Source organism: Coffea arabica, chromosome 11e (genome assembly GCF_036785885.1).
Source record: "Coffea arabica cultivar ET-39 chromosome 11e, Coffea Arabica ET-39 HiFi, whole genome shotgun sequence".
Lineage (NCBI taxonomy): Eukaryota > Viridiplantae > Streptophyta > Magnoliopsida > Gentianales > Rubiaceae > Coffea > Coffea arabica.
The window spans coordinates 28,570,324-28,580,736 of record NC_092331.1 but is presented as its reverse complement, the minus strand read 5'-3'; the positions used below and the strand labels follow the sequence as shown (position 1 = coordinate 28,580,736).

At 41.3% G+C, this 10,413-nt stretch overlaps 1 protein-coding gene across 1 annotated transcript; it reads left to right on the top strand.

The window, feature by feature from the left end:
* The first annotated feature begins 7,120 nt into the window (after positions 1–7,120).
* LOC113718188 (uncharacterized) lies at positions 7,121–7,699 on the top strand. The gene has a single exon (XM_072072021.1). It carries the CDS (start codon positions 7,121–7,123, stop codon positions 7,697–7,699), a length of 579 nt encoding a protein of 192 aa, XP_071928122.1.
* Positions 7,700–10,413: the final 2,714 nt, after the last annotated feature.

Sequence of the window (10,413 nt, the reverse complement as noted above, 5' to 3'; positions counted from 1 at the left end):
TTACTTGTCTACATTATGCCTTTATTTGGCTATGTGCTTACGTGTTTACTTGGAACCTCACTGAGTTTTAACTCACCCTATTCCTTTTGTTTTCCTTAACAGATCGAGGATGGAATTATGGCCAAGAACTTTCATAGTTTAACTTTTGTCTTGAGCTTGTATTTGTGGCTTGTACTAATTTTGGTTAGAAGACCTTACTTTTGACTCTTGTAAGTTTGAATTTATAAGTTCGACGTATGTTATGTAAATTAAGTATGGAGTGGTAAGTTTGACATTTAGTCCATATTCTAAGTTTGGAAAGTTGGCGTGGCAATTATATTTCCATTAGGGTTTGCACTCTTTGCTTTGATGATATTCATCAGTTTTCTTGAGTTGCTAGTTCTTTGATCGACCGAGCCCCGACGAGAGTTGGGCAGGCAGTCCGCTGATATCCTAGGGTTCGCCCTAGGGAATGGTGGGGCTGTCACAGGTGGTATCAGAGCCTAGGTTTGAATTGGCCTGGGCGTGTTAGGAATTTTCGACTTAAGGATTATATTTGATCATTTTCCCTTAAGGGTACTTAAGTTTTATCTACACTTTGTGTAGGATGGACGGACATAGTGGTCCTAGTGATAGTCAGGTTGGCGTGCAGCCCCATGCCCCATTACCTTTGATTAGATACCAGATTCGGCCAGGAGGAGCTGTCGTGCATTGGAGTCCTGCTAACTGCCATCGGCGGTGTGAGTGCCGCCATACTTATGCCTATCCCAATACAGTAGTTTTGGCTGTGGTGGAGGAGAGAAAGGCTCTAGCGAAGGATAATACTAGGCTTGAAGCTGAAGTGAATCAGTTAAAGGAAACTATTCAGATGCAAGCCGATCGGATCAAAGAACTTGAGTATGATATGGTTAAGGGTCAAGAAAGGGTTGATGACCTCTGTGTGCAGTTTGGAGAAGCTCAAGAGCGCATGGTTAAGGGGGCCATGAAAGTGAGGAATAGAGCGGAGTCCATTCTGAATATTTGTGATGACCTACTTGGAGATGTGAGCGATGAGGCTTCCCACATCGGAGGCAAGGCAGGAGCTGAACCTGCCCAAGATAAGAGGTCAGCTAGTCCCGCGGTGGACTGAGTCCTGATTGTTAGGTTACTATTTTGGGTGATTTTGACCTTTGTAAATAGCAACGATAGGGGATGTGCTGACTTGGTGGTTGTACAGTTTTCTTTTGAATATTTACTCTGGCTTTTGCATGATATGAATTGATGAACTGTGTCTGTACTTTTGAGACTCGTACTTGATACTTTTGGCCTTGTTAGCTTGTAAATGACTGCTATGAGCCTTTGAATGTATAATACTTTAACTTTGACTTTGACTTTGACCTTGACTTTGACTTGACTTTATTTCGAATTGGCATTTAACTGCTTTGTGTTTTTCCTTACTTATCGTGATTCCGATTTCATGTTTCTTTAACTTTCGATTGTGAATAAGTACATATTGTAAACCCATAACTTGCTCAGACTATTAGTTATGAAATTTGAACCCTAGCCTAGTGAGTAATAATGGAGGGTAGAAGACAACGTGGTCGGGGCCGTGGACGTGGACCCAGGCAAACCCAAGATCAGGAAGAGGAACAAGGGTCTGTAGCTAATAAGAACCAGGGACCCAGAAATGAAGGAGGGGACCAGGTTGCTACAGCTATCAATCGTATGACTGATTTATTAGCCCGATTGGTTGACCAGCAAGGTCAAGTACCTGGTAACTAGCAAAGGGACCCTGAAGTAGGTGAAGACAGGGCCCTGGAACGGTTCCAAAAGTTCGCTCCTCCTAAATTTCTTGGAGGACCAGATCCCGAAATTGCCAAGAATTGGTTTCAAAGAATAGTAAGGGTTAATTCCACTTTGTCCCCCCAAACTTTGGACGATTATCCACTTAAATCCCTAAACTTCAAAATGAGACACTTAAGTCCCTAAACTTATAAATACCTCCCACTTAAGTCCTTGAACTTATAAAATGGGACACTTTAATCCCTAAACCCTTATAAAATGGGATACTTCGACCACCAACGGCATTCAGGATTTGTTAACAATTTTCCTTAAGTGGGAGGTATTTATAAGTTTAGGGATTTAAGTGTCCCATTTTGAAGTTTAGGGACTTAAGTGGGTAATCGTCCAAAGTTTGGGGGGACAAAGTGGAATTAACCCGAATAGTAAATATAATTGTTGCATTGCACTACACCGAGGAAAGGCAAGTAACTTTCGCCGTTTTCTAGTTAGAAGGTGCGGCCTGTTCCTGGTGGAATGTAGTAAGGGCAAAATGGGACAGGGAGGAAACTCCATGCCCTTGATTTAACTTCACAAGGAAGTTTAACGAGAAGTTCCTTCCGCCTTTAATTCAGGAGAAAAGAGCGGATGAATTTATCAAACTGCGCCAAGGCACTTCAAGTGTGGCAGAATATAAGACCCAGTTCACCAGACTCTCTAAATTTGCTCCGGAACTGGTGGTTAATGAGCAGAAAAGCATAAGGCAATTTGTACAAGGTTTGAATGCGGAGATCTAGAAATACTTAGCCGCAACCCAAATTGATACGTTTAAAGATGCGTTGGAGAAGGCTCAACGAGTGGAACAGACTTGATTTCAAGTTCGGACCTTTCAAACAAAGAGACGAGGTGCATCTAGTAGTACTATCGGATAAGGCGATCAGAATGTACTGGCTCCTGAGTTTGGAAGAGGTACGGGTGGAGTTTGTATCTCAGGGACACCGAGAGGAGCTCCATCTAGAGGGGCCCACAACAGGTGAGGCCAACAGAGGTCTGTTTCCCAAGGAGGTCCGACACCGGCTCCTCGAGCATGCTGTATATATTGTAGTAAGGCAAACCACACGAGAATGCTTGTTGGCGAAAACTGCAGAAGTGTCTCCGTTGCGGTAGCTCTGAGCATCAGATTGCAGCATGTCCTGTTAAACTCCGTGAAGGGAACGAGGGTGTGCAGCCAGAGAAGTCAAACTCTAAACAACCAACTGCTAGTGGGAGTAGACCGAAAGCCTCTGCTAGGGCTTTTGCCTTGGACTATCAGCGAGCCCCTGAGTCCTATAAAGTAGTGGAAGATACGATCCCTATATTCCACCGCTTAGCTAAGCTTTTAATTGACCCTGGGGCAACTCATTCTTTTGTGAATCCCGCTTTCATGTATGGTATTGACATAAATCCTGTTAAATTACCCTATGACTTGGAGGTTAGAACACCTACTGAGGATCAAAACCTAATTATCAACATGGTTTACAAAAATTATGAGATTTGGGTAGGTAGACGGAAGTTGGTGGTAGACTTGATAAGTTTGGATCTCAAGGGGTATGACGTGATTAGGATTGTCAACGGGCCGGGTCCGGGCCGAAATTAATAAATCTGGACCCGAACCCGTTATACTGCATTACTTCCAGACTCGACCCAAATATCCGACGGGTCTCCTAATATATCTACCGGACCCGCACCCGACGGGTCCCGGATCCGGGTCGGGCCTACCCGGAAAAAGGCCCGAGAAAACCTGTTTTTGCTACAACTTCAGCGCCTGAAAATGCAGTCTGATTTTTATCACATTTTACGGACTACACAAGCCTTTGCGAAATCAGGGAAGTTATTTAATTTGCCGAAGAAGCAGAATTGAACTTTTGTTGCCGAAAATTACAAATGAAAGAGCTATGGTGCTTGTCAGAAACAATACAACCCACATTTGATATTATACAGGAAAACATACAACTCAGCCACAACAAAGCTGAAAAAGACAAAGACCTATGACTTGTTTCCAACTAACTTGTATATATTCGTAGAAATAGCTATGGTGCTTGTCATAACAGCTAGAATGACCATTGCTACTGCTATTATTCTGTCCCTTCTTGTTGAAATGACGTGGATATCTCTGCCAAAGGAAAAAAAAAACAAATGGTTCAATTTAACAGCGAAATCACAAACCAAGAAAACAATGGCAATTTCAGTTAATCTTTTGTTTTTTTCCCCTTACTATCCGCATAAGGTGGGTTCGGTAATACCTTAAAGCAATTAAGCCTGGGAAGATGAAGGCAAGGCAGACAGCAAAAGCTCCAATTTTTTCAGCTTACCAACAGTGAAATTTTCCCTCAACAGCTGGAAGAGTTGGGCTTCTTTGGAGCTGCAACTGTCACTCCGTCAGGCGTCAGAGATGAAGAGAGCTCGCTGGTTTTACGGCGGACTGGTCACTGGCGGAAGCGGAGGCGGAGGATGTGAGGGGGGACTGGTCACTGGTCAGAAAAGAGGGGAGGATGAGAGGCCGGTAGAAAAGAGGGGAGAATGAGACTGGAAGAGCTGGCGGAGGCGGGATGTGGGGCGGGACTGGTCACGGCAGAGCAAAAGAGAAAAGAGAGTGAGGGGAAAAAGAGATGTGCGGCTGTGGGTAGGTTAGGGTTCAATAAATTTGGGAACGAAAGTAGTAATGTAGGTATATATTGTTTTAATTATTAATTAATTAAAACGGGTTCGGGTAGGATATGGGTTGGAATGGTATATTCCGTATCCGACCCGTAAATTTATTAGATAAAATGGGTCCGGGTCACGGATCTATATATCTACCCGTACCCGGAAAATGTTGGCGGGTCCAGTCCGGGTCCGGGTCCAGACTCGGACCGTTGACAGCCCTAGACATGATTATAGGCATGGATTGGTTGGCTCGTTATAATGCTCAGTTGAACTGCAAGACTAAGGTGGTGGAGTTCTTTATACCCGGAGAGGCAACCCTAAGATTGAATGTGCGAGGTAGACTAGCCTCATCTACACTTGTTTCGGGAATTCGAGCCAGGAAATTATTGAGTAAGGGGGCGCAGGGTTACTTAGCTTTCTTGATTAATACTCCTGGAGATAAGGTGAAACTGGAAGATATGTTAGTGGTAAATGAATTTTCTGATGTTTTCCCTGACGAGTTGAAGTCGATGCCGCCAGAGAGGGAAATAGAATTTAAAATCAATTTGGTACCTAGAACCGCTCCTATTGCAAAAACACTATACTGAATGGCTCCTGCCGAACTTAAGGAACTAAAATTGCAGTTACAGGATTTGTTAGAGCGAGGGTTTATTCAAAAAAGTGAATCACCTTGGGGAGCGCTTGTTCTATTTGTTAAAAAGAAAGATGGTAGTTTGAGACTGTGTATCGACTATCGCAGCTTAAATCCTTTGCCACACATTGACGAGTTGTTTGACCAGTTGCAAGGAGCAGTGGTTTTCTCTAAGTTGGGCTTGAGGCAAGGTTATTATCAACTACGAATTAAGCAGGAGGATATACCGAAGATTGCTTTTAATTCTAGATATTGGTATTTTGAGTTTGCAGTGATGCCTTTTGGTTTAACAAATGTTCCTGCTGCATTTATGGATTTGATGCATCGAGTCTTTAAACTTTACTTGAACCAATTTGTCGTGGTGTTCATAGATGATATCTTGGTGTATTCTAAGACTCGAGAGGATCACGAATGGCATTTGAGGATAGTTTGGCAAACCTTAAGAGAGCATCGGTTATATGCCAATTTTAGCAAGTGCGAGTTTTGGCTGGAGTAATTTTCTTTTCTAGGGCATGTATATCTAAAAATGGCATTTCTGTGGATCCAGTGAAAGTAGAAGCCGTATCTGGGTGGAAACAGTCAGAGACTCCAACTGAGGTCCGTAGTTTCCTAGGTTTAGCCGGGTACTACAGTCGGTTCATCAAAGATTTCTCCAAATTAGCTGGGCCTTTAACCGATCTGACAAAAAAGCATGGCCAATTTGTCTGGGGTTCTAAGTGTGAAGCTAGTTTTCGGGAATTAAATAAACGGTTGACTTCGGCGCCAGTCTTAGTCTTGCCAAATGGGAAAGACAGCTTCACCATATATACGGACGCTTCAAGAGAAGGATTGGGATGTGTTCTAATACAGAATGGAAATGTGATTGCCTATGCCTCTAGGAAATTAAAACCTTATGAGCGGAATTACCCGACTCACAACGTGAAATTGGCCGCTATAGTCTTTGCCTTAAAAAAGTGGAGGCATTACTTATATGGGGTGAATTTTGAGGTTTATACCCATCATAAGAGTTTGAAATATCTATTCTCTCAAAAGGAGCTAAACTTGAGACAACGTCGAAGGGTGGAATTTCTTGAGAATTATGACTGTACAATTAACTACCACCCGGGGAAGGCCAATGTTGTAGCAGATGCCTTAAGTCGAAAAGTTCAAGTAGCTGGATTAATGGTCAAAGAATGGAATTTGTTGGAAAAAGTGAGTGAATGGAATCCATGGTTGGACCGACAAAGAGTAATCTTCGGCAATATCACGGTGAGATCTAATCTGTTGGACCGAATTAAAGAAGCTCAAAAAAATGACTAGATGGTGCAAAAATGGGTAGAAAAAATGCAAAAAGGGGAAATCTCAGACTTTAATGTGAGTTCCGGGGGTATCTTGAAATTTCGTGATCGGATAGTGGTACCGCAAGATAAAGTGATAAAAAGAGAGATTTTGGAGGAGGCACATCGATCTAAATATACAGTATATCCCGGAAGCAATAAAATGTATCAGGATTTGAGGAGACTGTATTGGTGGGATAAAATGAAAAAAAAAATTGTTCAGTTTGTCCAAAAGTGTTTAATGTGCCAGTAAGTGAAAGCTGAACATAAAAAACCCTCAAGTCTTCTACAACCTCTTGAAATCCCTGACTGAAAATAGGAACATATTACCATGGATTTCGTATCAGGGTTACCCCGTACCCAGAAAGGTCACGACGCCGTTTGGGTAATAATAGACAGGTTAACCAAGTCTGCTCATTTCTTGCCTATAAATATGAGATACTCCTTGGAGAAATTGGCCCAACTATACATGGATGAAATAGTGAGATTGCATGGTATTCCAGTAAGCATTGTTTCTGATAGAGATCCACGGTTCATGTCTCATTTCTGGCAACAGTTACAAGGAGGTTTAGGGACCAAGTCGAACTTTAGTGCTACTTATCATCCCCAAATTGATGGACAATCAGAAAGAACCTTTCAGACACTTGAGAACATGCTAAGGACTTGTATCTTGGATTTTGGTGGAAGCTGGGGATAGTATATGGTGTTAGTCGAATTTGCGTACAATAATAGTTATCATTCCTCCATACAAATGGCACCGTATGAAGCTCTTTATGGAAGAAAGTGCCGATCACCAATATACTGGGATGAAATAGAAGAAAGAAAGGTTTTAGACCCAACTGCAGTACCATGGATCGAGGATGCGTATGAGAAGGTGAAAGTGATACATCAGAGGCTTCAGACAGCGCAAAGTCGACAGAAGAGCTACGCCGATAATCGACGAAAGGATTTGGAGTTTGAAGTTGGAGACAAGGTATTTCTAAAGGTCACACCACTTCGAAGTCTCACGGCGGGAAAAGGAAAGAAGCTTCAACTGAGATATATAGGACCTTTAGAAATTCTTCAACGAGTAAGGAATATGGCTTACCGGTTGGAATTACCAGCAAGTCCATCCAGGATCTATGACGTGTTTCACGTTTCTATGTTGAAGAAGTATCATCCAGACCCCACTCATGTACTGAACCCAGAAGAAATTGACATTGATGAATCGCTGACTTACGAAGAAAGGCCGGTACAGATCTTAGATCGAAAAGTAAAGGAATTAAGGACTAAACAAATACCCTTGGTAAAGGTTTTGTGGAGAAATCATGAGGTAGAGGAAGCTACTTAGGAAGTGGAAGAGGACATTCGTACAAAGTATCCTGAGCTATTCAGTGATCAAGGTGAGAATTTCGAGAACGAAATTCTTTAAGGGAGAGAGAGTGTGAGAACCCTCACTTTAAAACATAATTCTCCTAAATTATATGCCTTGCCCTAAGATTTAAATCACTTATAACATGTCCTTACATTGCATTCTACATGCATTATAACATTTCCCTTGCATTGCATTTCATTATCTTTTACTTGAATTAAAACATTTCCTTGACTTGGTTTTATTTTATTTCAACACGTACACTTTCACCAAATGTCTTTTTATTAGTGGTTGGGACTTTATATGATAGTTCAGGGGTGTTAAATAGGCATTGGCATATTTGGAGGGTAGAAACATCATTAGTCAAAAGATTAAGGGAAGAAAGGGCCAAGATTGGGCCAGGTGGCCAAACCCTAATCACACATCTTGTTTGACCAAAGGATTAGAGGAAATTTAAACCAAATTTGCTCCATTTTATCCTCCTTATGGCCGAACCTCTTGAAGCTTCCAAGGGAAGGAATAAAGCTCCATCTTCTTGTTTTAAATCCCTAGTTTGATCTTGAGCAAAAACCAAAAGAGAAAGAGATTGAGTTAGTGGAGTGAACAACCTTCAACCCTAGTGTGTGTTGCAAGCTTGGAGCTTTAGTTTTGGTGGTTTGCTTTGGTGATTCAAGCCTCACTTAAGAAAGGTAAATGATCTTTAAATCTTAGTTTTATGGTGTTATATCATATGTTTTAAGTTTTGATGGCAAACTAGAAGTTGTTTGGATGATATTTGTGGTGAAACTTCTTGAACTAAACAAGTGGTAATAGGGTTGGTTGGTTGGCATACCATGTGTTTGATGAAATGTTTTAGCTTTGTTCATGGTTTTTCTTGAAGTATTAACAAACCCTTTTTGAGTTAATGATAACACTTGGTATGATGTTTAAGTAAACTACAATGAAAGGATGAAGGTTGGTGAGATAAGTGAATTAGTGGACTGTTTTGTTTACTCTTGGTTGACCGGTTTTGTAGGAGAGGTTTCTCCTTGATTTTGTGGTTCATTTGTACCTTATTTAAGGCTAAGAAACTTGAATAAACATTGGTTTAAGGCTTGGTGGGAGTTTAAATGGAAATTAAACAAGACAAGTGGTTGTTTTTTGGTAAGAAATGGATTGTTTTGGTTTCTTTTTGTGGCTAGACTGCTTTGACTCTTTTAATCATTTATGTGTATTGCATTTTGAGCTCCAATGGTACTAGATAACTTGCTCCCCTGTATATGAACCCTAAGAAATTGGTTTGGATGAATTTGAACCAAAACAAGTGATGTTAGGAACAAGAACTAGTGTAGCTTTGCTAGGGTTTTAGAGCTGATCAGAACTGGAAAATCAGCCAATTTCCCCAAATCACTGGTACTAATAGGAGACGAAGTAGAGTGTGTATTTGGTACCATTGGAAAGCTCTATTAGTTTAGTTTCCAACGCCACTAACGGCACCTGATTCCGACCTTCCTACAGTAAGACGTGGCCATTTTCCCGTGACTGCGCGGGCACGACTGTTTTACCCGCGAAGAAGACTTTGAACTTGAATGAAAATTTTCTTTTGCCCAACTTTCTTGCACTTGTCAAACTTGTTTTCTTATGACCTTTTACTGCATTTTGGGCCTAACTTGCGTGGTGAATTGAGTAGATTTAACTACTCACTTAGTCACCTAATGAACGCACATTTGGGTTGGAAATGAACCTAGATTGTTAACGATTTCACTCGTTACCCTAGAATTGGGAAACAGAGGTGATCGTAACCAAAGGACTTGATGTTTGATCACTGTATTGCTTGACAGGTGAGTATTCCACTACTTGTTAACTGTCTATGTGAAATATCTGAATACTTGATTTGCGACTGTTTGAGCCAAACATTGTTTAGATAAAAATTGAGGCGAACGTGTACTTTATCGCACTCGGCCTCCCTCGATTCAACTGAGGCTCTGTATACTGCTGTTATGAGATGTGATTTCTCTATATATGACTGTGTATGAGTTGTTTGGGTGATACCACGTCAACTACAGCTACTGTTTAGGTACCTAACCTCATAGGTGAGTCGGTTGTATCGAGCCAGCAAGGGCTTGGTCGAGAAAACCGATAAACCCTTAGAACTGTTTACTGAAAATTGAAAACTGGTATCCTCGAGTATTACCTACTTACTGTTTGTGGTGTTCGGGCCCGGTAAGGAGGTTGACTGGTGGACGGGAATTGGGGAAAGTGGTGTTCTACGAACATTGTATTCTTAAATGCAAACGTTGACGGAGAGTCAACGGATTCTCGGATGATCAAACTCAAGTGGATTTGGCTTTTGGAAGCCATCCCGTATCCTTGAATTGAACTGTGATTAAATTGTTATAGTACAATACGGTGCTTACTTGTCTACATTACGCCTTTATTTGGCCATGTGCTTACGTGTTTATTTGGAACCTCACTAAGTTTTAATTCTCCCCATTCCTTTTGTTTTTCTTAACAGATCGGGGATGGAATTATGGCCAAGAACTTTCATAGTTTAAATTTTGTCTTGAACTTGCATTTTTGGCTTGTACTAATTTTGGTTAGAAGACCTTACTTTTGACTCTTGTAAGTTTGAATTTATAAGCTCGACGTATGTTATGTGAATTAAGTATGGAGTGGTAAGTTTGACATTTAGTCCATATTCTAAGTTTGGAAAG

Bases quoted from the DNA above. Each gene is read 5' to 3' on its own strand.
- LOC113718188 (XM_072072021.1), top strand. From the start codon at position 7,121: ATGGCACCGTATGAAGCTCTTTATGGAAGAAAGTGCCGATCACCAATA.